The following is a 25,644-nucleotide window of genomic DNA, read 5'->3' as shown; positions in this document are numbered from 1 at the left end:
GCAGGTCTGGCCCGAACACCCGATCTTTCCCTCCTTTGCTCCAAATTCCTCAATCCCCAAACCCAAAGGTGCGGTCTCTCTCACCCACAGCTTTGCTCTATCCCCTGGCGCTGGTGTCTTGTATTCATTCCCGCATTAGAATCCCAGCTTTAACACATGGGAAATTGTGGCTGACTGAACAAGTTCACTTCAATAAACAGCCTTCCAAGAAATAAGAACTAATAATAGTTCAAGTTGCTGGTATCTCCCCTGAAACGGCCTTTGTACCCAGAAATCCTATAGGATGCGAATGAATAGAGAAGACATACACAATGTTTGTATATTACAAATCAATTATATTTTAATGCTCTATTTTAAAAAAACTTACATATGAACTTCACAGAAGAGCCTGGCAAGTTTCCCGAGGCATATTCGATATGCCAAATACAGTAACAATAACAGGTTTCATTCCCCTGACCCTGAAAGGAGCCTCCAATCGTTTGGAAAAATGAGTAAGGAGAGGCTGCTAAAAGCTCAGGGCTGGGATGAATGGAGACGTTACTGGAGCCTGCTCAAGTAATAATGAAATGACAGTGACAGTGACATATAAACTCAAAAGTATAAAAACTAAATACATGTGTATGTATCTATCTACATACATACATATGAAAATTACAATAATTGAAAAAGAACAGTTATCTCTGAAATGAAAAATGTGCAGGTCCTGGGTTGCTTCAGGCCAGCTGGCCCTCAATCTTCACAGCACTGTCACCAAACTATCTTCACACAGGCCCAGCGGCCACAGGCAACTGCCTGCAGCACCCCCAAGTTCAGAGACAGTCACAGATCCAGGATACTCATGAGAAGCTTCACCAAGAAGTTAGAGTCCAGCAGTTCACGCAGTCGGCAGCACTACATCTCCTTATATACAAAAGGGAGGACAGATCCCAACAGCCTCCCCAAGTTACACAGAGAGCGAACACACGGTGAGTTCATAGTTTGTTACTCTAGAAACACTACACACAGGTTTCCTTTGTGGCGGGACGGGAGCTGCATCTTAAAAATGCATGAAACAAAGGAAGCGCAGGAGGGAGAATGACGAACACTGCAGACAGAAGGGCAAAGTCAACAAGGATGGCACGGCCAAGAACATTCACCCAGCATTCATCAAGGCCCCCCGTCCTGTGAGACAGTGGTTTACAGAGAGGGCAAAGGACCTGGAGCAGTCAAGACCCAGGACAAGGGTGAGAGAGATAGTACAGCTGGCAAGGCGACACACCCAACCCGGCTTCCATACCTGGCACTCCATATGGTCCTTCACCCTGCCAGGAGTGATCCCTGAGCACAGAGCCAGGAGTAAGCCCCAAGCACACCCTGACACACACACAGAAAAATAAATTCAGAACAAGCAGGTAGTACATGCACAGTATGGACTAAGGCCTGGCAGGGACAGACTTGGAATATTCTCGTAAGAGAGTCTGGAGTTGTGCCAGAGCGACAGTCCCACAGGTAAGGTGCTTTCCTGGCACACAGCCAACCCAGCATCCAATATGGTCCACCAGACCCAGTCCTGAGCATCACTGGGCATGGCCCAGAAATGTTTTTTTAAAAAGAGAGAGTCTGGGGTATATACTATGAAGAGTGAGGGGTCAAAGGAATCATAGGCCGGGTTTTCTGAATCCATTAAGGGGAAACTCAAAATTCCAACTTCTTAAAGTTCAGTTGGCCACAGGACATACAAGTCAGTGGGGATGACTAACAGGTGGCCGGGTAGGTAAGAAAGATTGAGGGGAGAACCGATAAAATATTGAAAATTAAAGATAATGCAAAATGAGAACCATCAGGCTCAGGGCTTCTCTGTGACTTAAGGCACAGACCGGAGCTGGGATACAGCAGTGAACATGGCATATGCCGGTACCTCTTGGAGCTCACAGGGGAACTGGAGAGGAACTGAGTAGCTCGTACTCTGCACAGTACTCAGTACTTAGTAGTGTGAAATGCTACGTAAGAAAAGCACAGGGTCTCTGAGCACTTCAAAGAACTGACTTAGGAGAGGGGCTAAGAAAGCTTTCCTGTGCCTGTGACACTCTAACCCACCAGCCTGGGTCAATAGGCGGCAGCTGAGGAATGGGTAAAAGTAAAAACAGGAGGTATATCAGGGGCACAAACAGAAGTCGAGGTATGCTCAGCAAGACTTTAGTCAACAAAGCAAAAAAAAAAGAAAAAAAAGAAAGGCCACTGGCTGGCTGGAAACAAGGAAATAAGGACACGGGGAAACAAGTGGACACACCAAGGCAGTTCTCAAATACTCAGCCAAGAAAATAAGGCCTATTCACAGCAGCACCAAGCAGAGTGGGAGAGAGTGTGGGATCATTAACGGAAGTAAGGGATACACACAGTATACAAATAGAGCTGGACTTCTGGGTTCTGATAACAGTCCAGGAATGACGTTTTAGAAAGCCGCAATTTTAGAAAAGAAGTCGAAACTATTTACAAGTATCAAATACATGTCATAAATCCTAGAAAAACAAATCCACAAAACTGGAGATGTACAGCAAGTGACAGAAATAATGCAAAATAGAACCATTAGTAATATGCTACAAACCCTCACAGATCTCTGTGAAGTCTATCTTAAAGGAGTCCTTGTCTGAATCTTCCTGATGTCAAAAGTACACAGACTTAGTTAAAGTTGATTCCATTACGAGTGATACTTTGACCGGTTCCTCGCGTAGAGAGAATTCCCTCTGCACCACTCTCCTATTCACCTGTAAGACAAAAGCAAGCAGGAGAATGCAAAACTCGGAGGGAACACTTTCAATAAGCCCCGCAGAAGACATCAGAATCTCAATGGGAAAATACAGACAGCGTGCAAAGGAGCATGTCGCACCTGGGCTTGGGACCCCGCACCTGGGCTTGGGACCCCGGGGATATGGTTCACGGCGGTGGGGCACTTGCCTTGCATGTGCACATGAATCGATCCCAAGCACTGGGTGTGTGGGGGGGTGGGGGGAAGGAAATAAGAAAAGAGATCCAAGAAAAAAGTTTCTTTCTTTGACAGAAGGGGGTGGCAGAGGAGGCAGCACACACCCAGCAGTGAGCAGGAGCTATTCCTGGTTCTTCGCTTAAGAGTAACTCGGGAGACCACAGGCAATGCCAGGGATCAAGCAGGGGTCGGCTACATGCAAGGCAAATACCTCACCCTTTATACTATCTCCTTGGCTTAGAAACTAGTTTCTTTCTTTTTGTGGGGGAGAGAGGTGGGAAGAGAAGAGTGAGGTGGGGGCACACCTACTGGTATGGGCAGAGTTAGGGCTTACTTCTGACTCTGTGCTCAGAGGTCACACCTTGTGGATCTCAGGGGACACATTATGTGATGGCAGGGGTCAAACCCAGTCAGCCGTATGCAACGTAAGCACCATACCCACTGTACTATCTCTCTGTCCCTAGGAGCCAATTTCTTCTTCTTCTTCTATTTTTTTTTTCTTTTGGGTCACACCTGGCAATGCTCAGGGGCTACTTCTGGCTCTGCACTCAGGAACTACTCCTGGCAGTGCTCCGGAGACCACATGGGTTGGGGAATCAAACCCAGGTCGGCCACATGCAAGGCAAGTGCCCTACCCGCTATACTACCGCTCTGGCCTCGAGAAAGCAATTTCTTAAAGAAAAAAATTGACAATATAAGATATTTGGAAATATTGTTGTTATGACTTAAAATTGTCCATGTTGGGACCAGCAAGATAGCTCAAATGGCTAAAGCACACATTTAAATACAGGAGGCCTGGGCACCCCATCCCTGGGACCCTAGGGTGCCCCAAGCCATCACCACAAGAAATCCTGAGCAATGAGCTGCTGGGGGGAGACCCAAAGCACCACGAATTGGCCCCAAAAGGTATCCTGATGTAAATTAGATGGCAACCAGTCTCGATTAAGAAAATACAGGGGCTGGAACGATAGCACAGTGGGTAGGGCGTTTGCCTTGCTCGTGGCCGACCCAGGTTCGATTCCCAGCATCCCGTAAGGTCCCCTAAGCACCACCTGGTGTAATTCCTGAGTGCATGAGCCAGGAGTAACCCCTGTGCATCGCCGGGTGTGATCCAAAAAGCGAAAAAATAAAATAAAATAAAATAAGGCTTAACTCTTAACACGTTAGTAATCTTCTACAAGGACTTGATGGCCCCATGGTGAGATACAACGATATTCACACACCTTCCTCTAAGGAAATATGTTTTGATCATTTTTAGTGAATTCTAACAAGTAATATAAATTAAATTATTTAGGCCTGCTACAGAGGCAAGCTTGAGTGGCGATTGGGGAAACTGGAAATAACAGTAGTGGGAAGGTGCGCTCATAGTGGGACTGGTGTTGGAATATTGAATAACAAATCAGGAACAACTTTATAAAAACAAATTAATTTTTTAAAAAAGGTATCCTGAGATTTGTGATAATATGAGCTGTGATCACCTTAACAAACTGTTATTCCAGTGTAGTTGTAATTATACTAATATTAGTTCTTGTTAATCTACCACTGTGCTTAATTGAGAAATTAAAACTTTTGCATAGTGGGGGCTGGAGCGATAGCACAGCGGGTAGGGCGTTTGCCTTGCACGCGGCCGACCCGGGTTCTAATCCCAGCATCCCATATGGTCCCCTGAGAAACGCCAGGGGTAATTCCTGAGTGAAGAGCCAGGAGTAACCCCTGTGCATCGCCGGGTGTGACCCAAAAACCAAAAAAAAAAAAAAAAAAAACCTTTTGCATAGTTTTTGTATGTAAGGGGGAAAACACCATAGTATATACAGCACCAGTGTGAGCCACAATTTCAGGCATACACGGGGGAGTGGCCTTAGAATATAACTCATGAGGACATGGTGGAAACTGTTATATCCAACTCACTCCCTCAAGCACTTAACGGCGTGTAGCTATCACTTTTCCGAAGTATCTACTCAGTCGAATCTTCTAAATACTACAGTCCTGGAATCACAGTCCTCTGCCCAGAGTTCTCAAGCAACCTGTCACCATCACTTATGTTTCATTGCAAGAAAGACTCTCCTCCTGGAGGCCTTTTCACTGGGAGCATCAAGCAGAGAGTAAACGGAACACACACACACACACACACACACACGGAATGGCTTACTTTGGTGAAGAAGTCTGCGATGTGCCACCGATTCCCATACTCCTTAAAGACTTCGATCATGGCCTCAATCATCACGGAGCCCGTGAGAGGGTGCCGGAGAGCTACATGATCTACAAAGGGGGAAAAAAAATGTTTTTTTTAATTGAATCACCGTGAGATAGAGTTACAAAGCTTTCATGTTTGAGCTTCAGTCATACAATGATCAAACACCCATCCCTCCACCAGTGCACATTCCCCGCCACCAATATCTCCAATGTACTCCCACTTTTCAACCCTCTCCCTGCCTCCATGGCGGACAATTTCCTCCATACTCTCTACTTTTGGGCATTATGGTTTGCAATACAGATACTGAGAGGCTATCACGTCTGATCCTTTATCTACTTTCAGCACACATCTCCCATCCCAAACGATTCCTCCAACCATCATCATCTTAATCCAAAGGAAAAAATCAAGTCCATCCATTTCTTCCTCTTTTTGGATCTAACTTGTTCTTCTACAGGTGATTCTAGAAATGACTTGGAATCCCAGAAAATGGCTTATTTTGGGGGGTGGGGGGGTGAAAGCTATGGAGGGGTTAATTTCTGACCTGCGCTCAGAGGACTTGGGGGACTATATGTGGTGCCGGGGGATTGAACCCAGGTTGGCCACGTGCACGGCAAGCCCCTTACCCACCATACTATTGCTCCTGCTGCCACACAATGGCTTTGAAACAAGATCACAAAAGCAGGAGTACGTCTGGGGCCCTCACAGACACTGAAGGGGCCAGAGGAACCACAGTTCCCTCCCAGGGCTGCAGCGAGCACAGTTCAGGACTCAGTCTTTAGCTGTGGTGCTAGCTGGGGCTGCACACCAGGCCACCGTGCCTGCACCTCTACCTCGCTGCCATGCTCCCAGGAGATCACACCTTTGGCTGCGGCACTGACACACACCTGGCCGCAGTGTGACCAGAGTGGATGGTGGTGCCAGGGTGCAGGGGATCTCAGACAGCAGGGCTGCCAGGATGGTGTTGGGTCCTGGAGGCATCACCCCGTGTCGAACTCACAGCCTCATGCTTGAGAAACACTTAAACCTCTGGGCCAGGTCCCGGCCCTCCAGGAGGGCATTTTTTTCCTATTTTGGTTTGGGGGCCACACCCGGCTATGCTCAGGGCTTACTCCTGGCTCTACACTCAGGAATCACACCTGGAGGGCTGGGGAGACTACAAGGGATGCCGGGGATCCTACCCGCTGTACCATCACTCCAGCCGCATAGGCACTTTTAAAACAGAAGTTTTCGTGGCCCATGCCTCCGCAGCACCGTGAGTGTGACCCCAGTGCCACAGTGAAAAAGTGTGTGACCCCAGGGAGTCCCACCATTAAGGGGGTGAGCAGCACCATCAGGTGTCCATGCCCCAGTGCACAAGGAACCAAGTGCGCCAGGACCCCAACCCCAGCCAAGGGTGTGACCTCACCCTCACAAGAATGACGGGAGGGCCAGAGAGAAATGCTGGGCTTAAGGCACTCACCTTGCATGTGGCTGACTCAGCTTCGATCCCCAGCACCACCCAGAGTGATACCTGAGCAAGGCCAGGAACAGCCCCTAAAGCACCGCTAGATGCGGCCCAACACCCCTCAAAAAATTTTAAAAATTAAATTAAATTAATTTTTTTAATATATAATATATATGGAAAGGAAAAGGGGAAAAATAAAGCCTTCAAATATAAAACCAAAAAAAAAATTTTTTGCTCACTTCAACAGCACATATATTCAAGTATAGACAAAAATAGAAAAATACAACAAAGACTCATTTAACCATCCCCTATATGAAATAGTTATCAAATGTTTGCTAAATTTGCTCCATTTATCCCTTTTTTTACACTTTCAAATTTCTGCTTTTCAGAATTCAAATTCGAAGCCAAATGCTCTTAAATATATTCATATATGGGACTTTCGGAGTACTCAAAAGGTTAGTTACTGAAATTATTTGTATTAGTTAAATCAAATAACATGGTACATGTCTGTTCAATGTGGAAATTGAGTGGGAATATCAAAATCACACCCTCCAGAGTAAATCTGAGTTGAAAAGGAAAAAGGCCCGGGAATATTTTGCAGTCTTGAGGCTGCATATAACATAAATAAAATAATAAATAAGTGGCCAGAGAGGTGGTACAGTGGGTGAAGTGCTTGCTTTGCACACAGTAGACCTGGACTCAGTCCCTAGCACCCAGGATGTTTTGGTCCCCCAAGCCCACCAGGAGTGATGCCTAAGCTCAGAGCCAGGAGTAAGCCCTGAATTGGGCATGACCCAAAAACAAGACAAAAAATAAATGAATAAGATTTATCAAAACTAAGATGTTTTGACAGAATCAAGACAATTAAAAAAAAAAAGCGAAACGGAGAGAAAATGTGACATACCAAAGGAGTCTTTGGGGGTGGGGGTGAAAGCACACCTAATAGCGCTCATGGCTACTCCCAGCTCAGTGCTCAGGGGTTGCTGCCTGTACCTGTAATGCTTGGGGAACCATGAGGCACAGGAATCAGACCTGGGCCTCCTACATGCAAAGTGTGTGCTCAGTGCTATTGAGCCATCTCTCCAGGCCAGACTCCAACAACTTAGATTTAGAAAACTTACATTGGAAAACAAACAATCCAGGACCGGAGAGATAATATGGTGAGTAGGGCACATGCCTTTAAGGGTTTGAGGGCTTGCATGTGACCGGCCAGTTGAGTCCCAGTACCAAACAGTCACACGAGCACTGCTGAGAGTGATCCCTGAGCACTGCCAAGTGTGTCCCGATATCCCCCCCCAAATAAAAATAAACAAGTAAATTAAAGCCAGTGGGAAGCTCCTAAGCCCTTACACCTCGGGTCTCTCTCACTGGGGTGCTCCTCATGGCTCACCTGGCTGGGTGGGGTAGATGATGAAATAATCACTGAACGTGGGCAGCCGCCGCTTCTCACAGATGTCATCAGAATCCATGGGCTCGTCATCCGTCTCAACACCACAGTCTCTCTTATCTGTGTTTCAAGGGGGAAAAAAAAAAAAGACAAACTCCCATACATTACCTGGACACGAGTAACCCTTCCTCAAAGCCCTGCCAGGCGTGTACCTCCAGAGAGAGAGAGCCTTACAAAAGCTGCGTCAGCCCCATGCCAGTCCCACCGTCCTCTGAGACACGCGCACAGCTGACCTGGCCTGGGAACCGGCCACCCGGCTCTCAAGAGTCCGGGCTCCCAGCACCATCCTCAGTCTCAGGTCACGCTTCTGCCCCGAGCGTATTTTTTCTGCCACCCTTTCTTCCCAGTTCCAAGTCCCGAGAGTCCTACACAGCCAGTGTTCCTTACATTAGCTTAGGGCCGCAACTACTTCAAATAAATATCACTGTTATCACTGTCACTGTCATCCCATTGCTCATCGATTTGCTCGAGCGGGCACCAGTAGTGTCTCCGCTGTGAGACTTGTTGTTACTGTTTTTGGCGTATCGAATGAATATATAAAGAGCTAACGAGAGAGTGCAGGCGTCAAGCTGCCTGCCTAGCACATGATTTCCGAGCACAGAGCCGGGAGTAAACACTGAAAACGGCCAGGGTGTGGCCCCCAAACGAACTACGTGCACTAAATTAATTACGCACGTGCTTCCTTATTTCTCCCTTTTCTCCATCATCAACGTGAGATTTTCCAAGCAACACACTAATTGCAGAAAAGTCCCCCACGTACCTCCCCTGCAGGCCTGAATTATGAAGATCTTTGGCTTCTCCTGAAGAGCAGGGCAGTTTTTATTGTTGAACATTTCAAAAATGAGTTCCAGGCTGACTTTCTCACCATCTTTCGTTTTAATAAACCCTTGCTCGCCATGGGACATGAGAGTGACAATGCAGCAGCCAATTTCGTCTTTAATTTCATTGAGCTCATCCCGAAATAATGTTATTTGTTCAAGTAACTCCTGTAAAGCAGAACAAAATTTCAGAGGACGGAAGGTGGGTAAATCTGACGTGCTAGAGATGGTCTTGTTCCTGGGCAAGCTCGGGAGATAAATAATGAATTGCCGACATTTCCAGCAGAGCTAGCATGACGTGAGCACTAATTCTTTAACTTGTTGCTACATTTTTGGTTGCTCTCAGAATTGTATTTCTCTTTGTGTCACTGGCTCTTGACTAACAAAATTAGGGCATTTATGATTCTCCAACATAAAATACAACAGAATGATACCTCCCCAAAGGGTGCATTTACCTAAATTGTATTGTAACTTACAAGTTCGAAACAAGCTATTTTCTAAAATTAATACCCCCTATAATCTAGAAATGAAAGGGAATGAGGGAATCTGTCCAATAATATACACCTGCCTGAATCAAGAATAGCCACTAGAAGGCAGCTGACTGAAAAGATAGGAGGGCTGGACAGATAGCTCAGCGGGTAAAGCCTTGCACACAGCCAACCCTGGTTTGAACCCCAGCACCATATAAGTTCCCCTAAGTCCTGCCAGGAGTGATAATTGAGTACAGAGACAGAAATAAGCCCTGAACACCACCAAATATGAAAAAATAAATTTTTAAAGAGCAAGAAATACAAGTATGTTACAATTACTGCTACCAGACATACCATAACCTTTGTTATGATCCAGCCATTTCTTTCCTTTTTTTTTTTTTTTTTTTTTTTGCTTTTTGGGTCACACCCAGTGATGCTCAGGGGTTACTCCTGGCTCATGCACTCAGGAGTTACTCCTGGCAGTGCTCAGGGGATCATATGGGATGCTGGGAATCGAACCCATGTCGTCCACGTGCAGGGCAATTGCCTTACCCACTGTGCTATCACTCCAGCCCCTGATCCAGCCATTTCAATAAAATCAAAATTAAGCTTCACACTCAAAGAGACAAAAATTATTTATGTAAGTCTAGAACTGGATTAGAGAGATAGGACACGAGTTGGGCATTTGCCTTGCATGTTTCTGATGCTCATTCTACTCCCAGCACCGCATATGAGCACAGAATCAGGGATAGCCCATGAGCACTGCTGGTTGGGGGATCCCCCCAAAACTAGAACTATAAAATAATCCACAGAAATTAGAAAGAACAGTAAATTGATCAGATATGGGATTAAATTACAAATCAGTACCCATGCCAATCAAAATCCCAAAGGAATTTCACCAGATCATAGAGATCTCTGAGAACAGATAATGCTCAAGAAATAGCCAAAAACAGGGGGCCAGACAGACAGTATAGCAGGTAAGACATTTGCCTGGCACATCGCTGACCCGGGTTCAATTCCCGGCACCCCATATGGCCCCCCAACCTCTACCAGGAGTGATCCCTGAATATAAAGCTCTGAGCACTGCTGGGTATGCCCCCCACCCCAAATAATAAATAGCCAAGAACAGTCAAAAGAAAACCAAAAATGAAGGGCAAAAGGTCCTACAGACATTAAAATGTACCACAAAAATCACAGTGAATAAAACAGAACAGTGGAATGCGCATAGACACATAGAATACTTAAAAATCGGGGGCCGGAGCGATAGCACAGCGGGTAGGGCGTTTGCCTTGCACGCGGCCGACCTGGGTTCGATCCCTGGCATCCCATATGGTCCCCCAAGCACTGCCAGGAGTAACTCCTGAGTGCAAAGCCAGGAGTAACCCCTGAGCATCGCTGGGTGTGACCCAAAAAGCCAAAAAAAAAAAAAAAAAAATACTTAAAAATCCAGGAGTTGGGGCCAGGGAGATAGTTCAAAGCACTGCAGCACATACTTCACATGAGGGAGACCCTGGTTTGATCCCCAGCATTGCATGATTCCCCCAAGCACTACAGGAAGTGACCCCCAAATCAATCCACCAGGGGAGACCCTTACGCACCACTAAGTATAGCACTGTAGCACTGTCGTCCCGTTGTTCATCAGTTTGCTCAAGCGGGCACCAGTAACATCTATATTGTGAGACCTGTTACTGTTTTTTTGGCATATTGAATACGACACGGGTAGCTTGCCAGGCTCTGTCGTGCGGACGGGATACTCTCGGTAGCTTGCCAGGCTCTCCGAGAGGGACAGAGGAATTGAACCCGGGTCGGCCGCGTGCTAGGCAAATGCCCTACCCACTGTACTATCGCTCCAGTCCAAGAGTATAGCACTAAAACAAAAAAATAAATAAACGAAAATCCAGAAGTTGATCCAAATATTCACTGGGGTGGCAGGGGAACTGCTGTAAGTATGCACCCGAAGTTAATTCATGATAAAACAGGAATTCCAAATATGTGGGAGAAGGAAACATCATTCAATAAATGTCAAGACAGCCAAGAATCCACTTGAAAACTGTCCCAAAATTAAAATTCTAGCGAGCAGAAGACTAATCTTAAACTGAAAATATTACAGAAAAGCCATTTTTAAATGTTTGAATATTTGAGAGGATCCCTGAGCACAGAGCCAGGAGGGGCCCCTGGGCACAAAATCCTAAACACATAAATTAATATGATTAAGTGGGGGGCTGGAGAAAAATACAGCAAGTAGGGTACTTTCATTGCATGCAGTCGGCCCAGGTTCAGTCCCCAGCACCATATATGGTCCCCTGAGCCCCACCAGGAGCAGTCCCTGGGCACAGAGCCAGGAGAAAGCACTGAGCTCAGAGGGTGTGACCCAGCAACAACAGCAAAAATTAAGTGAGGCAGGCCTAGGTTGCCTTGCCTATGGTACAATAAAGACACGCAAAAAACAAGAAACTGAAAGTACAAAGACAAGTTTACTCACAAGAATGAAGGTTTCTGGGGCTGGAGCCATAGTACAGTGGACAGGGCATTTGCCTTGCATGCGGCTGACCCAGGTTCAATCCCTGGCAGCCCATATGGTCCCCCAAGCACCGCCAGCAGTGAATTAGCTCTGAGTGCAGAACTAGGAGTAACCCCAAAGCATTGCCAAGAAATGAGAAAGAGAAAGGAAAAAGAGAAAGCAAAAAAAAAAGGAACGAAGATTTCTGTATGACAGGCTCACAAAAGTCAAAAGGGAAGCAGGGAAGATGGCACAGAGGCTTACGTGGGCGTAGGACAAACACCAGGCCAAGAAAGAGGAATCTGACATCCCCAGTCTGTGATCCCACAGTGAGAGGGAAAAAAGTGAAGCCCTAGGTTCAATCTCTGACATCACACAAAAAAAATAAATAAATAAAGAGAAAAAAAATGTCAAAAAGTAGGAGTAAAATAGATCCTGTATTTTGTTAAGTGAATAATGTTCAGGAAAAAAGAACTATAGAATTAGATAAAGGAATCCAATGAATAAAAGGGCAAAAGGAGGCTGGGTTGTGGCTTCAAAGTTGAGGACAAGCTTTCTTGCATGTAAGGTTTGATCCCCAGCTCCAGGGGAAAAATGTGTGGTTGAGTAGATGGGAGTGTAAGCTAAGAACACAAAGGTAACTTACAGAAAGGGGAAAAATGGCCAAAACATGTGCAATCAGGGCTGGAGGGTTAGCACAGGTTTTAAGGCACTTGTCTTACAAATGACTACCCTGTTTTGATTCCCAGCGCTGCAAACAGTCCACCAAGCACCGCCAGGAGTGATTCCTGAGCAGAGTCAAGAGTAAACCCTGACCGGAGCGATAGCACAGCAGATAGGGCATTTGCCTTGCATGCGGCTGACCCGGGTTCGATCCCCGGCACCCCATTTGGTCCCCCAAGCACCGCCAGGAGTAATTCCTGAGTGCAAAGCCAGGAGTAACCCCCGGGCATCACTGGGTGTGACCCAAAAAAGGAAAAAAAAAAAAGAAGAGTAAGCCCTGAGCATAGCCAGGTATGTCCAAAAGCAAAAAATAGACAAAGAAATAAAACATTTTCAACCAAACTAATAATCAGGAAAATAAAACCATGAAATACTTTTGCCAGTAATATTACCAACAACTTACAAATAAATATTGACTGAGAATATTGGCTGAGATAGAGAAAAACTCCAAGAGGACACTTCCGGATTCTAGGAGGAACAAACTTCTGCCACAAACTGGACTGAAAATTGAGCCAGGCAGTCAGGCAGTGACAGTCAGCCAGTCCTCTGGAGAGATGAAAAGCCATTGAGGGGCTGGAGCAACAGCACAGCGGGTAGGGAATTTGCCTTGCACGTGGCCACCCGGGCTTGATCCCTAGCATCCCATGGTCCCCTGAGCACCACCAGGAATTATAATCAGGAATAATTCCTGAGTGCATGAGCCAGGAGTAACCGCTGTGCATCGCCGGGTATAACCCAAAAATCAAAAAGAAAAAAAAAAAAGTCATCGAATGAACCAAGACATGTCTGAAGAGGCAGATATACTCTGAACAGAAACACACAGCTGCATCTAAGGAGAACCAGACAGTTGGGCAATAACTGATAGGCAGGACAGGAGCCTGATAAGCCTGAGAACAAAGAAACTGCCAAGGTCAAAAGTCCTTCTCGGACCAGAGAGAAGAAGGGGCAGAGATATAAACAACAGGCACCCTAGCACCAGGTGGTTCCCTAAGGGCCACCAAGAGTGACCACGGGAACACAGAACTGGGAGTAGCCCCTAAACACTGCCAGGTGAGGTCCCAAACAAAAACAAAAACAAGTCCTTCTCCCTGACAACTCCCTAGAAATGACCCTCAGCCCCAAGTGAAGCAGTTTAGGAAAATCCTATAAAATCAGCTCTGCAAAGCAACCCTGTTTTCTGGGGTTACAACTTTCTCTCTCTGCTTGAGGGGGCACTCCATTCTGGCCTCGATTGCCCCGTCTTCCTTTATGATGTAAAGTTCCTTCCCTCTGGAAAGAAATTTTTTTCTTTCTGGAAAATCCCAGCCTCTCCCAAGTCCTCTTTCTCAAAGGAGAAAACGACTTTGCTCCACTGTCTTTTCTGGAAATTCCTTTCTGCAACATAAAGACCTTGGACCCAGACTACTTCTATCTGCAGAGAGCGAACCTCCCCTTTAGTAGAGCCTGAAAACCACAACTCCCCAGCAATCTTTGTGGTAGAGGCTGAAGAGATAGTACGAAGTTAAGGCCAACCCTGGTTCAATCCCCGGTCACTGCATAGGGTCCATTCCCTAGCCCCCCGCCCACTGCTTCATTACTGCCAGGAGTGATCCCTGGATCAGAACCAGGAATTGTCCCTGAGCACTGCTGGGTACCAATATACCCCCCCCACACCAAATATTTCCCCCTTCCACCATCACCCTTGGTCTTTGCTTGTCTGTGTTGTACTTAAATCCTAATGCTTCTGCCCTGGGCATGCAGGCTTCTACAACTATATAAATTTTAACATGTCTCCAAGTTAAGTCCCTTAAAGACTTTTCTGGGGCTGGGGGTAGGGGTGGGGTGTGGAGTGGCAGGAGGGAAACTGGGGAAATTGCTTGTGGGAAATGTTCACTGGTGGAGGGATGGATGGTGGAACACTGTATGACTAAAACCTAACCATGAAGAGCTTTGTAACTGTGTGTCTCACGGAGATTCAATTTAAAAAAAGAAAAAAAATTTAAGATTTTTTTTCAAATCCAGGGCTGCTGGGCTGTGTGTGGCATGGCACATGCTGACCTCTCAAAGCTATTTCCGTGGTCTACCCTATTCCCAAGGGCTCTAGAACTTGCTCATTCTGGACTCACCACGGCTCATCCTACAGCCTCCTTGCCCGCCTTGCTGGGACACATTCTCTTTCTCTAGTCCACTGTTCCTGTCCTCTAGTCAGGACTGGAGCCCCAGGTGATCCCTGCCAGACAGGAAGGGGGGCTGGGATGTCACCCCGCTAAGGAAGAAAGAATAGAAGTGGCTGCACTAAGCAGATCACTTGGGCGTTACCATTTTGTCGGGATCGATGCAGGTGGTGTGTTCAAACCGGCACTGGCCAAGCCACTCCTTCATGAGCAGGATGTCCTGGCGCGCCCCTGGCCTGTGCTTCTTCACACACATGAGGAAGGCCTTCCGCTTGCCGCTCAGATCGTAGCAGTCCTGTAGGCAGGGGAATAAAAGACACGACTGACCCAAACCCAATATGGGAAGTCAGATATGAGGTGTGTGTGTGTGTGTGAGTGTGTGTGTGTATGAAATTATGTGCAGGATATGGGAAGTCAGATATGAGATGTGTGTGTGTGTGTGTGTGTGTGTGTGTGAGAGAGAGAGAGAGAGAGAGAGAGAGAGAGAGAGAGTATATGTGTGTATGAAATTATGTGAATTATGTGCAGGATATGGGAAGTCAGATATGAGATGTGTGTGTGTATGTGTGTGTATGAAATTATGTGCAGGAAATTATGTACTTGGTTTTGTTACTGTTCTGCATCCCCGCCCATGCTCAGGACTCTCTCCTGGCAGTGTCTGAGGACCATGTGGTGTCAGGGATCAAACCCGGGCCTCCTGCACGCAAAGCACAGGCTCAACCCAGTGAGCCATCTCTCTGGCTCTCAAGTGCTGAGTTTTTCCTGAGATAAATGGTGTGTGTATGGGGGTAGGGGGATGGGGGGGTGTCTCAGTTCTGAAAAGGAACAAAAAAACTGCCTCGGTCATCAGGGCTGGGGAATAAGGATTCATGACGATTCTCTCAAATATCTCAGTCTAGCACTGACAAGTCAAGTCAACCTCATTTTTATTTTTACATTTTTGGTTTGGGGGCCACACACGACCATGCTCGGGGCTTACTCTTGACTCTGTGCTCAGGTGTCACTCTTGGCAGGGCTCTGGGGGCCATATGGGGTGCTGGGGATTAAATCCGCCCTGGGCCACTATATTATCGCTCCGGCCATTCGATCTCTCTTTTAACTTCCTAAATAGAGCTATAGCTACCAGTCTGGGGAGATACAGCAGAGGACAGTGGTGAAGGGCAACAGAGGCTGCTCCTGTGTCAGGGTGCAGGGCCCCCGCCACACCAGGGCTCAAGCATGAACTCAATCCTCTGAAATCCCTCCTTGGCCCACCCACACCTAATTTCTTTTCTTTTTTCCTTTTTGCTGCCCTCCCACCTTTTTTTGGTTTTGGGGCCATACCAGAATTGCTCAGGGCTTACTCTTTACTCCTGGCTCAGTCAGTGCTCAAGGATCATACGAGGATCAAGCCCAGGTCGACCATATGCAACAGAAGTTTAATTTCACATTTACCTAATTGTACTTTTTGCTTTGTTAGGGTGCCACCCTAGCTGTGCTTCAGGGTGTTCCCAGTTCTCAGGAGACCGAATTGTAGTCCCAGGATCAAACCTGGGACTATAGCGTGCAATGCGTGCACTGTAGCCCTTTGAGCTGTTTCCCCGGACCCTTAAATCCAGGTCATTTTGTTTTGTTGGCTTGAACCCGGGTCAAATGTATATAAGGCAAGTGCCCCGCCCACTGTACTATCTCTCCAGCCCCCTCCAGGTCATTTTTCAAAATCAGAAATAACTTATGGGGAGAGCAACAGTACAGCAGTTAGGGCGCTTGTCTTACACATGGCGAACCCAAGTTCTATCCCTGGCACCCCACATGGTCCCCTTAGCTTCCCAGCACTGATCCCTGAATACAGAACCAGGAGTAAGCCCTAAGCACCACCAAATTATTTTCTGTTTTGTGTGGCCCCAAAACAAACAGTAATTATTGGAGCCAGAGTGATAGCACATGGTGTAGGGCATTTGACTTGTAAGTGGCAGAACTGGGTTTGATCTCCAGCATCCCATATGGCCCACCCATGCACTGCCAGGAGTGATTCCTGTGTGCAGCACCAGGAGCCACCCCTGAGCATCGCCAGGTGTGACCCAAAAAGTCTAGAAAAAAATTATTATTAATATAAAAAAGAGCAAAAGAAACCAAATAAAAATTAAAATGTCAAAACAAAATATGAAATAACTTGACAGAACTAAAACCCAAGTTTTATCATACTAATGAATGTTGGTAGGAAAAAAGAAATGGGCCAGGAAATGCTTCGAATCACCTCTTTAGCTCATGATACTTTAACTAAACATATAGTTAATATAACCATATAATGATATAGGACTGATCCTTACATATATGTCTAACACATTCAACAAGAAATGCCACTGTAAGCACTTTTCGATTATCTGTGCTTTATTGATAAGTGAAAGCCATACAATAGATCAGCATTTCTTCAACAGGGGCAGTACGGTCTCCTGAGGGTCCTTAGCATATTCTCAGGAGGCCACAGGTGAAAAGTTCATAAACATGAGGGCTGGAGTAGGTACAGTCTCACACTAGGGGGCTAATCAATAGGACAAAGTGGTGACAGGAAGGAAACAAGATCAAAAGGGGCCACAGTCAGTGAAAGATTGAGAAACACGGGACGAGATCAGGTCAATACTCAAGGTAAAAGAAATGAAACACACCAAGTAAAAAGAAAATGTCCTGGTCATTTTTAGTTTTACTTTTTTAGTGAAGTACGACAGTTTTTATTGAATGAAACTTGCCTAGAAAGATGTGAGAGGAGAAAAAGAAGGAAATTGTGTGGAAATAAGCAAGTGAAGCAACATATAGACCAGCAAGCAAGATGAATGTTCAAGGGAGAACACAGGCTCGAAGAGTGAGCTGTCCTGGCTATTTAGTTTGTTTGTTTGTTTGTTTGGGGGCCATACCCACTCATGCTCACTTGGCTCTGCACTCAGAAATTACTCCTGGCGGGCAGTGCTCAGGGGACCATACCTGGGATGCTGGGCATTGAACCCCTGGGTCAGCAAGGCAAACATCCTACCCGCTGTACTATGGCAGTCACCTGTGCTGGCCATTTTAAGTTCATACAACAAACCCTATATGGGGGCAGAGAGATAACACAGAAAATAAGGTGCTTGCCTTGCATGCAATGGCCAGGAGTGATCCCTGACTACAGAGCTATGAATAAGCCCTGAGCACTGCCAGGTTTGGCTTCAAACCCCTCCCCTGCTCCCAGCCTGAATTAAAAAAAAAAAAAAAAAAGCCACTGCAATATAAAAATATTATATAAAATAATTTGACAAACTAACATTCAAGTTTTATGATGAAATACCATGTCAGAATCCTGATTTAATTAAGCAAGCCACCTGGAAAGACAACAGGAACCAGCTCAGGAAATCTCCATACTAGTCATATCTCTGCCAAGCTACAGATTTGTTTTTAAGGAAAATCATGGCACAGCTGTTTGGAAAATTTTTCTTTGGGGTGCTGGGAGGCAGTACAGTATTTAGGGCATTTAGCCTGTGCCTGACCAGGGTTTGATCCCCAGAACCCAGCGGGGTGTGGGTCCCGGGCTCTTTACTCTGCTGGCCCTCAGCACAGCAGGTCTGCAGCAGCACCAAGGGTTCGAGCCCCAGCATTGAACCACTAGCTGGGAGTGGCCCCGGGGCTCCTGAGCACCACTGGGAGACTTCCCCCAAAGACAGAAGCCTTTCTCATAGATAGAGGCTATAAAGAATGTACAGGCAAAAGTGATGTGCCTGGATTTGCTTTAGAATGATTGGGAAGGGGGAGCTGGGCAGGAAGTCTAGCCATCAATACCGACTGATGAGGCAGCAGGTAAGCACATCAGGCTAGAGTCTGGGAGATGCAGATCCTATTCTGCTTTATCCTATGCTTTAATTTTTTTTTTTTTTTTGCTTTTTGGGTCACACCCAGCAATGCACAGGGGTCACTCCTGGCTCATGCACTCAGGAATCACCCCTGGCGGTGCTCAGGGGACCATATGGGATGCTGGAATTTGAACCCGGGTTGGCAGCGTGCAAGGCAAACGCCCTACCCGCTGTGCTATCACTCCAGCCCCATCCTACGCTTTAAAATCCACAATAAAACACTTAAAAAAGGAGGGGCACCATACCGAGCCAATTTAGACAGGGCACCCCAGATGGAGCAGGTGCAGTCTCCCTATCTGCTCCAGATGGAATCCTGGCAACCAAGAACTTCCACAAGCAAGGCCCAAATAGGCGGGTTCCAGGATTAAATCTCCGACCCGCATGGCGGCAGAAGGGCTGGGCTGACCCTCTCCAGCTCCGGGCCTGCTAGTTGGCCTGGCTGTCACGCCCACAAGCTTCTGCCTGGCACCATATTAGCGCACCAACAGCCCTGGTCCAGAGACTCCCAATTGAATCCCCAAATGGATTAGTGCCCTACAGAGATGTGTCTGGAACCCAACCATTTACAATGTAGGATTCCAAACTCTCATGATATTCAAAATGAGCAATGCAAAATAAATTATCTAGCATCTGCCCCTGGCAGGCAGGCTTGGATGGTGGTGGGAAAATTTGGGCAAAACATAATGCCCAAAAGTAGAGAGCGAATATTGGAAAAATTGTCTGCCATAGAGGCAGGGGGAGGGCTGGGATGGGGGTCGGGGGGATACTGGGGACACTGGTGGTGGCAAATGTGCACTGGTAGAGGATGGGTGTTCGATCACTGTATGGCTGAATCTCAAATATGAGCTTTGTAACTGTATCTCATGGTGATTCAATAAAATTTAAAAAAAAAGGGGGGGCAGGAAAGATAATACAAGGGATAAGGCTCTTGCCTTGCACAAGGCCTTCCCTCATTCAATCCCTGGCATCACGTATGGTCCCCCAAGCACTGCCAGGAGTAAGCTCTAAATACCACTAGGCATGGCCGGCCCCAAAACAAAAAACAAAGCAACAACAAAAAAAGTCCTGTGTAGGCTGGAAAGATAGAACAAGTGTTAAGGTACTTGCTTTGCATGGGCCTAACTACCCCACATTTGAACCCTTGCACCACATAGCACCAAAGCACTGCCAAGTGTGGCCTGAACCCCTAATTCCAAATAATGAATTTTTTTTTCAATTATGTAAGGCTTAAGAATCAGCTCAATAGGTGAATGCATGCTCTGTCTGTAAGATGCTTGGGTTCTAGCCCTGATTTCACATGTTACCCAGAGTTTCTCTGGGAATGACCCATGAACACATAGCCAGGAGCAGCCCCTGAGCACTACAGGAAGTAGGCCAAAAACAAAAAAGGACATTGGGCCAGCTAAACAGTCTAGCTAATAGAGTACTTGCTTTTTGCTTTGTACAATGTGGATTCGATCACTGGCACCCCATATGGTCCCCCAAGCCCACCAGGAGTGAGCCCTGACCACAGCTGGCGGCGACCCAAAATATAACCCCCCCACCTCCCCACTTTCAAAAAAAAAAAAAAAGAAAGAACTAAGGAAACAAAACAAAATCCTGCAGGAGACTGAGATGCATCTCAGCAGAAGGCTACATCTTACACAGGTGAGGCCCTTAGGTTCCATCCTACTAAGAAAAACTAAAAACAAAAATCCTTTTTTTCTTTTTTAAACCTTGCAACTGACAATTTTTAGAGTTGCTCGAGGCCATCCCACTAGTCTTTGCATCTCCAGGGCCTCACTTTCCTTGATTTATAAGGAGGACATGTAACAGTCTACCAGTATGCACAGTAGTTATTACTGCCTAATTTTAGCTTTTACTACTGGAAAAGATGGCATCAAAATCTGGAGTGGGAGCACGCGGGAGTGTGTAAGGCGCTTGTTCAAGTCCCAGCACCCTCTATAGGTACTATCCGAGCCCACTGGGAGTAATCTCTGAGATTACTAAGAGCCAGGACTAAGTCCTGAAAACTGCCAGGGGTAGCCTCAGAATTGAATAAATAAATCAATAAATAAAACATCGAAATCTGACCACCTGAGACGACCACATAGACAGTCCCCTATAGGAGAAGCACATAACTGTCCCGGAAGTGCCTAAACACCGTCCACTAACCCAGGTGTACTGTTGGGGCTGAGTGAAGCTATTTCTATTTTAGCAGTTCAGGAGGAACACGGGAAGGGAAGGACAGGGGTTAGAAGGAGGATTCAGAGGATTTATCTCAGTGCTTCCAACTGCCTCTTTATATATTTATTTACATAGTGGGGGGTGGGAGAGCAGGATACTCCCTGCAGTGCTCAGGGGCTGTTCCTATCTCCTCACTAGATGACCACTTGGTGGCACCCAGGAGATCATATGCAGTACCCGGGATCAAACTGGGATTAGCCATAGGCAAAGCAAGTGCCTTATCCTCTGCACCATCTCTCCAGCCCCCCAAGGGCCTAGTTTTCATTAATTTTGGTTTTGGGGTCACACCTGGCAGTGCTCAGGGTTTACTGCTGGCTGTGAGCTCAGGGATCATGCCTGGTAGTGCTCGGGGGACCACATGGGGCACAAGGGATTGAAGCCAGGTTGGCCACATGCCCTACCAACTGTAAACTGTACTAGCACTCCTTTTTTTTTTTCTTTTTTTGTGTTTTGGGTCACACCCAGCGATGCACAGGGGTTACTCCTGGCTCTACACTCAGGAATTACTCCTGGTGCTGCTAAGGGACCATATAGGATGCTGGGAATCGAACCCGGGTCGGCCACATGCAAACTCTACCCACTGTGCTATCGCTCCCGCCCCTGTACTAGCACTCTTTAAAGAGAACTGACCCCCATCTGTGACCCTGGCATACTTCAGGAAGGATGCACAGCGGCGGGGCTGAGCGCTGCTTCTGTCCATCTGTTCCTACATTCAAAAGCCTCCAATGTAAGCCAAGTGGCTCAGGCCCCCTCTGGCTCTCTCCGACCTAGAGATCCCCAATGTCAGTGTCTTCATAATGGACCCTTCTACCTTTCTTTGACTAAGGCTAAGAGCCACGGGGACCCTCACTTTGAGCAGTTGTCCTCAGGACTCTGACTGCCCCTGATGAGGTCTTTAGCCTCACCCAAGAGGAATGGACAGAAGTTACTAGTCCCCTCTCAGAGAAACTTCCAGAGATATGCTGCAAAAAGAACTACCAAAGCCGGAGGACAGTGGACCCTTCAAGAATGGGCACTGCAACTTAAAAACAGACTCAGCATTCTGCTCACTTAGTTTTGGAAAGAAAGCAGCTGGAGTGGGAGCGTGCAGGAGCGGTTTTGGCTTGAGATGGGAAATAGGAAGGAAGGGGGGAGGGAGGGAGGGAGGGAGGGAGGGAGGAAGGGAGGAAGAAAGAAGTGAACAGCCATGCCTTACTCCACACAGAGACATCCCATTCTCATGGGGTTGCTTATAGAGATAATCAGAATTTTAAAAATGCTTCCTTGCTCTAAACAAGTCCTCTACGGGAAAAAAAATTTTTTTTCACTAAATTTATTACACTTACTCAATATACAAAAGAAAAGTTAAACAAAGTGAGATATTTACCAGGTCACCGTCCACACAATCATAGCTTCTCTTTAGACTCTTTCTCGGAATCACTGAATTTTCATGAAAAAAAAAGAATAAAAGAAAGAGCATTATTTTCCCCACTTTTTAAAATCAAGATCTGCTGTTATTCCTGTGACCTGGAAACTTCTACCAAGCAATTCTGTAATCTTTTATGGTTATGGATCTGGAAAAGTTTCTGCCTCGTTTTATTCATTTTGGGTTTGTGGGCACCACTTGGCAATGCTCAGGGACTACTCATGCCTCTGTGCTCAGGGGACACGCCTAATGGTGCCAGGCATGGAACCAGGATTGGCTGCATACAAGACAAACAACTTAACCTCTTCACTCCCCACCCCCATCCCATTTAAGAACTGGGTTCTGCACAGCAGAGATGCACTAACAGGCTGGAGTGGCTGAGTTTGATCCTAGGCACTGCCTAGTCCTCCAGCATTACCAGAAGAATCCCCAGAACCAGTCTGTAATCCTGGGGAGCACCCTGGTGAGACCCAAAAGGCAAAATAAGATTCCTCGATGGGAAAAACCTGATACTGGAAACCTAAAAACAGAAATCCCTTAGATGACCATCAGGAGCAAGGGCTGAAAGATCCCAGGTTGGAGATGGGGAAAAAAAAAAAAGGGAATAATTGCCATGAGAACACACTTGCTCCCTGAAGGGACCAAGGGGCCAAAGATCCACAAAGGGAAGGAGATAAAAGAGACCCGTTTTTACTTTTTGTCTCTGATTTCTCAATATTCAATTACCTAATGGGCATCTGCAGTGTATAGTCAAAAAATGTGAAATTTTGATAATTCTGGGGAGACAATGTTTTGTCAACAGCAAGCGACTCCTATTTGTGGTGACAAAAACTTGATACAGAAACAACTTAAGACGGGGGAGAGGTAACAAGTACCCGCAGGGGTAGTGCAAGAGGGCAACCCAAAGCGTCTGGGCCTGCGTACAGACTCTCGGGGGCTCTGATCATGTCAGCTCTCATCCGTTACAAATAAACTCAGCCACCGCAACTTACCTCTGGACTCAATCAGATGCTGAACGCGCTGGGGGCAGGGATCACCAACAGCGCACAGCGGCTACCCCAACGCCTTGCATCTCAGTGCTACTTCCTCTTTGTAGGCGTATACACACTACATATACTCATTTGGGGTGTTTGCTTTTTTCAGGGGGAGAGGGGTGGACACCCGCAGTACTCAGGGCTGACTCCTGGTGGGACTTGGGAAGTGGGGGGGAGGGGCGGGCACGGTGCCAAGCCGCGTGCAAGGCAAGCACCCTACCCGCTGTACTATCGCTCCAGCCCCTACAGAAGCTCGTATTTACCTAATTGTGGAGCGGGGAGAATCGCCCTAAGCTCCCCCTCCACCTGTTACTGCATTTCTTGATTATAAAGCCCACATCTCCCCCGATTTCTGGCAAACGGTCCGATGGATGGAGAGCTGGGGGCCTCTTTCCCACGATCACACTCCCTAGAGGTGGCCTGGAGGATTCCAACCGTTTTCGCGCCGCCGCAACCTTCTAAAAATCTCGCCTATCAAAATCACAGGCCGGGCTTCTCTCTACAAATGCCCCACTCGGGCCGGCCGAGCCAATCCGAAGTCTAGGCTCACCCCCCTGCCCGAAACGAACTGGCATTCGCCGACGGTCTGCGCGCTCGGGACTGCGTGCGGGGAACCGCGATTCTCGAGCGGGCTGGGCGCGGATCCCACCTGCCGACGCCCGGATGCTGAGCGCCGGGTCCCCGACGGCCCGGCCTAGCCGCTCCATCCTCGCGCGGCGCCCCTGGGCGCCTCCCTTTGCGCCAAGCGGGCCTGCGGTGCCCATCCCCGCGCCCCCAGCAGACCTCGCTCCCGTCCCGCCGCCCCGCTCTCCGCCTACCGCTCCCCCAGCGGGCCCCCCCACCCCCGCGGCCCGGGAGTCCCCGCGTCCACTCACCCGCGCCGTCCGGGGCCGCACAGCTCTGCCAGCGGGGCAGCAGGTCGGCGCGGCGCAGCTGCTGCAGCACCTTGACGACAACGCGCGGCGCGGCGGGCAGACAATAGTGCCTGGCCAGCAGGCTGGCCAGCCCCGAAGCGCTGCCGCCCTCCAGCTCCAGGCGCAGCGGGCTCACCCGCGGCTCCTCGTCCAGCCCCTTAAGGATGAAGCGGAAGCTGCTCAGCTCATGCGGGCTCAGCACGTCCAGGGTCTCCTGCAAGCGGCTCTGCAGCTCCTCCACGTCGGAGCTGACCTGCGGCCGCGCGCGGGATGCCTTGGAGCCCGAGCGCTGGCCTCGCGCCGGGCTGCCCGCCATCGTCTCCTCTCCGGAGGTGGCCAGAAACGCTGGGAGGTCGCAGGCCCTGCGGGAGTGCAAGCACCACGCACGCCTCCCGCTTCTCTTTGTTTTGCAGAGAGGAGGCGTTTCCGTTCGCCCTCCAGAGCCCGGGTCCACAGGCCGCCGCGGCCCCGGCGCTCCCGCCTTCGCCACAGACCACGCCCCTGACAGGCCACGCCCCTTTCAGGCCACGCCCCGGCCGAGCCTGCGTCCCCGGCCGAGCCTCCGCGTCTGGCAGACCACGCCCCCTTCTTCGAGGCCACACCCCCTAGAGGCCACGCCCCCGCCAGTTTCCTCACCCCTGGGCTAGGCGCTGCAAGTCCCGCTGACTAATTCCACCTTAACCCTTTACATCCCAGGACTAAATCTGCCCCTGCGGTGGTTCTCTGCCGCGGCTGTGCGCGAGGCACCTAGGATTGCACGATTCAGACCTTCATCCTAACGGTGGATTCCCACTGGGATATCTGTGTCGGGGTGGGAGGGAGACCCAGGCACCAGCAGCAGTTTTTAAAGCCCTTTAAAAAGTGATGCTTCCAAGATGCAAACCACGTTTGAGACCCATGGAGCTCAAGCGTCTGGTGTGTTTATATTTCTAACCCAACCAGAGGGTTCTCAAGAGTCCGAGGAGAATTTGGAAGTGGAAATAACCCCCCGCCCCACCAGGTGATTGCATAAGGCCAGCCTTGGGGGAGACAAGCGTGATGACCGAAAAAGAAAGTGCAGGGGGCTGGAGCAATAGCACAGCGAGGAGGGCGTTTGCCTTGCACGAGGCCGACCCGGGTTCGATTCCCAGCATCCCATATGGTACCTGAGTGCCGCTAGGGGTGATTCCTGAGTGCAGAACCAGGAGTAACCCCTGTGCATCGCCAGGTGTGACCCAAAAAGCAAAAAGAAAAAGAAAGTGCAATCAGCTTGGAGTTGGAAAGACGCCGTGCTCAGCCTGGGGGGTGGGAGATGGAGAAATAATGCAGCGGGAGGCGAAGGGGGCGTCTCCCGTGAATCCCGGCACCACACAGGGTCCTCCCAGCCCGCCAGGAGCGATCCTTGAGCGCAGAGCCAGGAGTAAACCCTAAGCACCGTCCGGTGTAGCCCCCAAACCAAAAGACTGGGTGTGGGGCGGTCCTTGAGACCGTGAGGGATCTCAGCTCTAACACGCACCG

At 48.2% G+C, this 25,644-nt stretch overlaps 1 protein-coding gene across 1 annotated transcript; it reads right to left on the bottom strand.

Moving 5' to 3' along the window:
* Positions 1-324: 324 nt before the first annotated feature.
* LOC101556818 (caspase-14-like) lies at positions 325-24,628 on the bottom strand. The gene is made up of 7 exons (XM_004614615.2): positions 24,109-24,628; positions 22,161-22,213; positions 14,857-15,006; positions 8,808-9,033; positions 7,991-8,107; positions 5,112-5,221; positions 325-2,744 (listed from the first exon to the last, which is right to left on the bottom strand). The coding sequence occupies exons 1-7, from the start codon at positions 24,461-24,463 to the stop codon at positions 2,643-2,645; spliced, it is 1,113 nt and encodes a 370-aa protein (XP_004614672.2). The 5' UTR covers positions 24,464-24,628; the 3' UTR covers positions 325-2,642.
* Between the last annotated feature and the right edge of the window lie 1,016 nt (positions 24,629-25,644).

This window comes from Sorex araneus, chromosome 4, assembly GCF_027595985.1.
Source record: "Sorex araneus isolate mSorAra2 chromosome 4, mSorAra2.pri, whole genome shotgun sequence".
Lineage (NCBI taxonomy): Eukaryota > Metazoa > Chordata > Mammalia > Eulipotyphla > Soricidae > Sorex > Sorex araneus.
The sequence above is the reverse complement of the archived record's forward strand: the minus strand, read 5'-3'. Positions and strand labels throughout refer to the sequence as shown.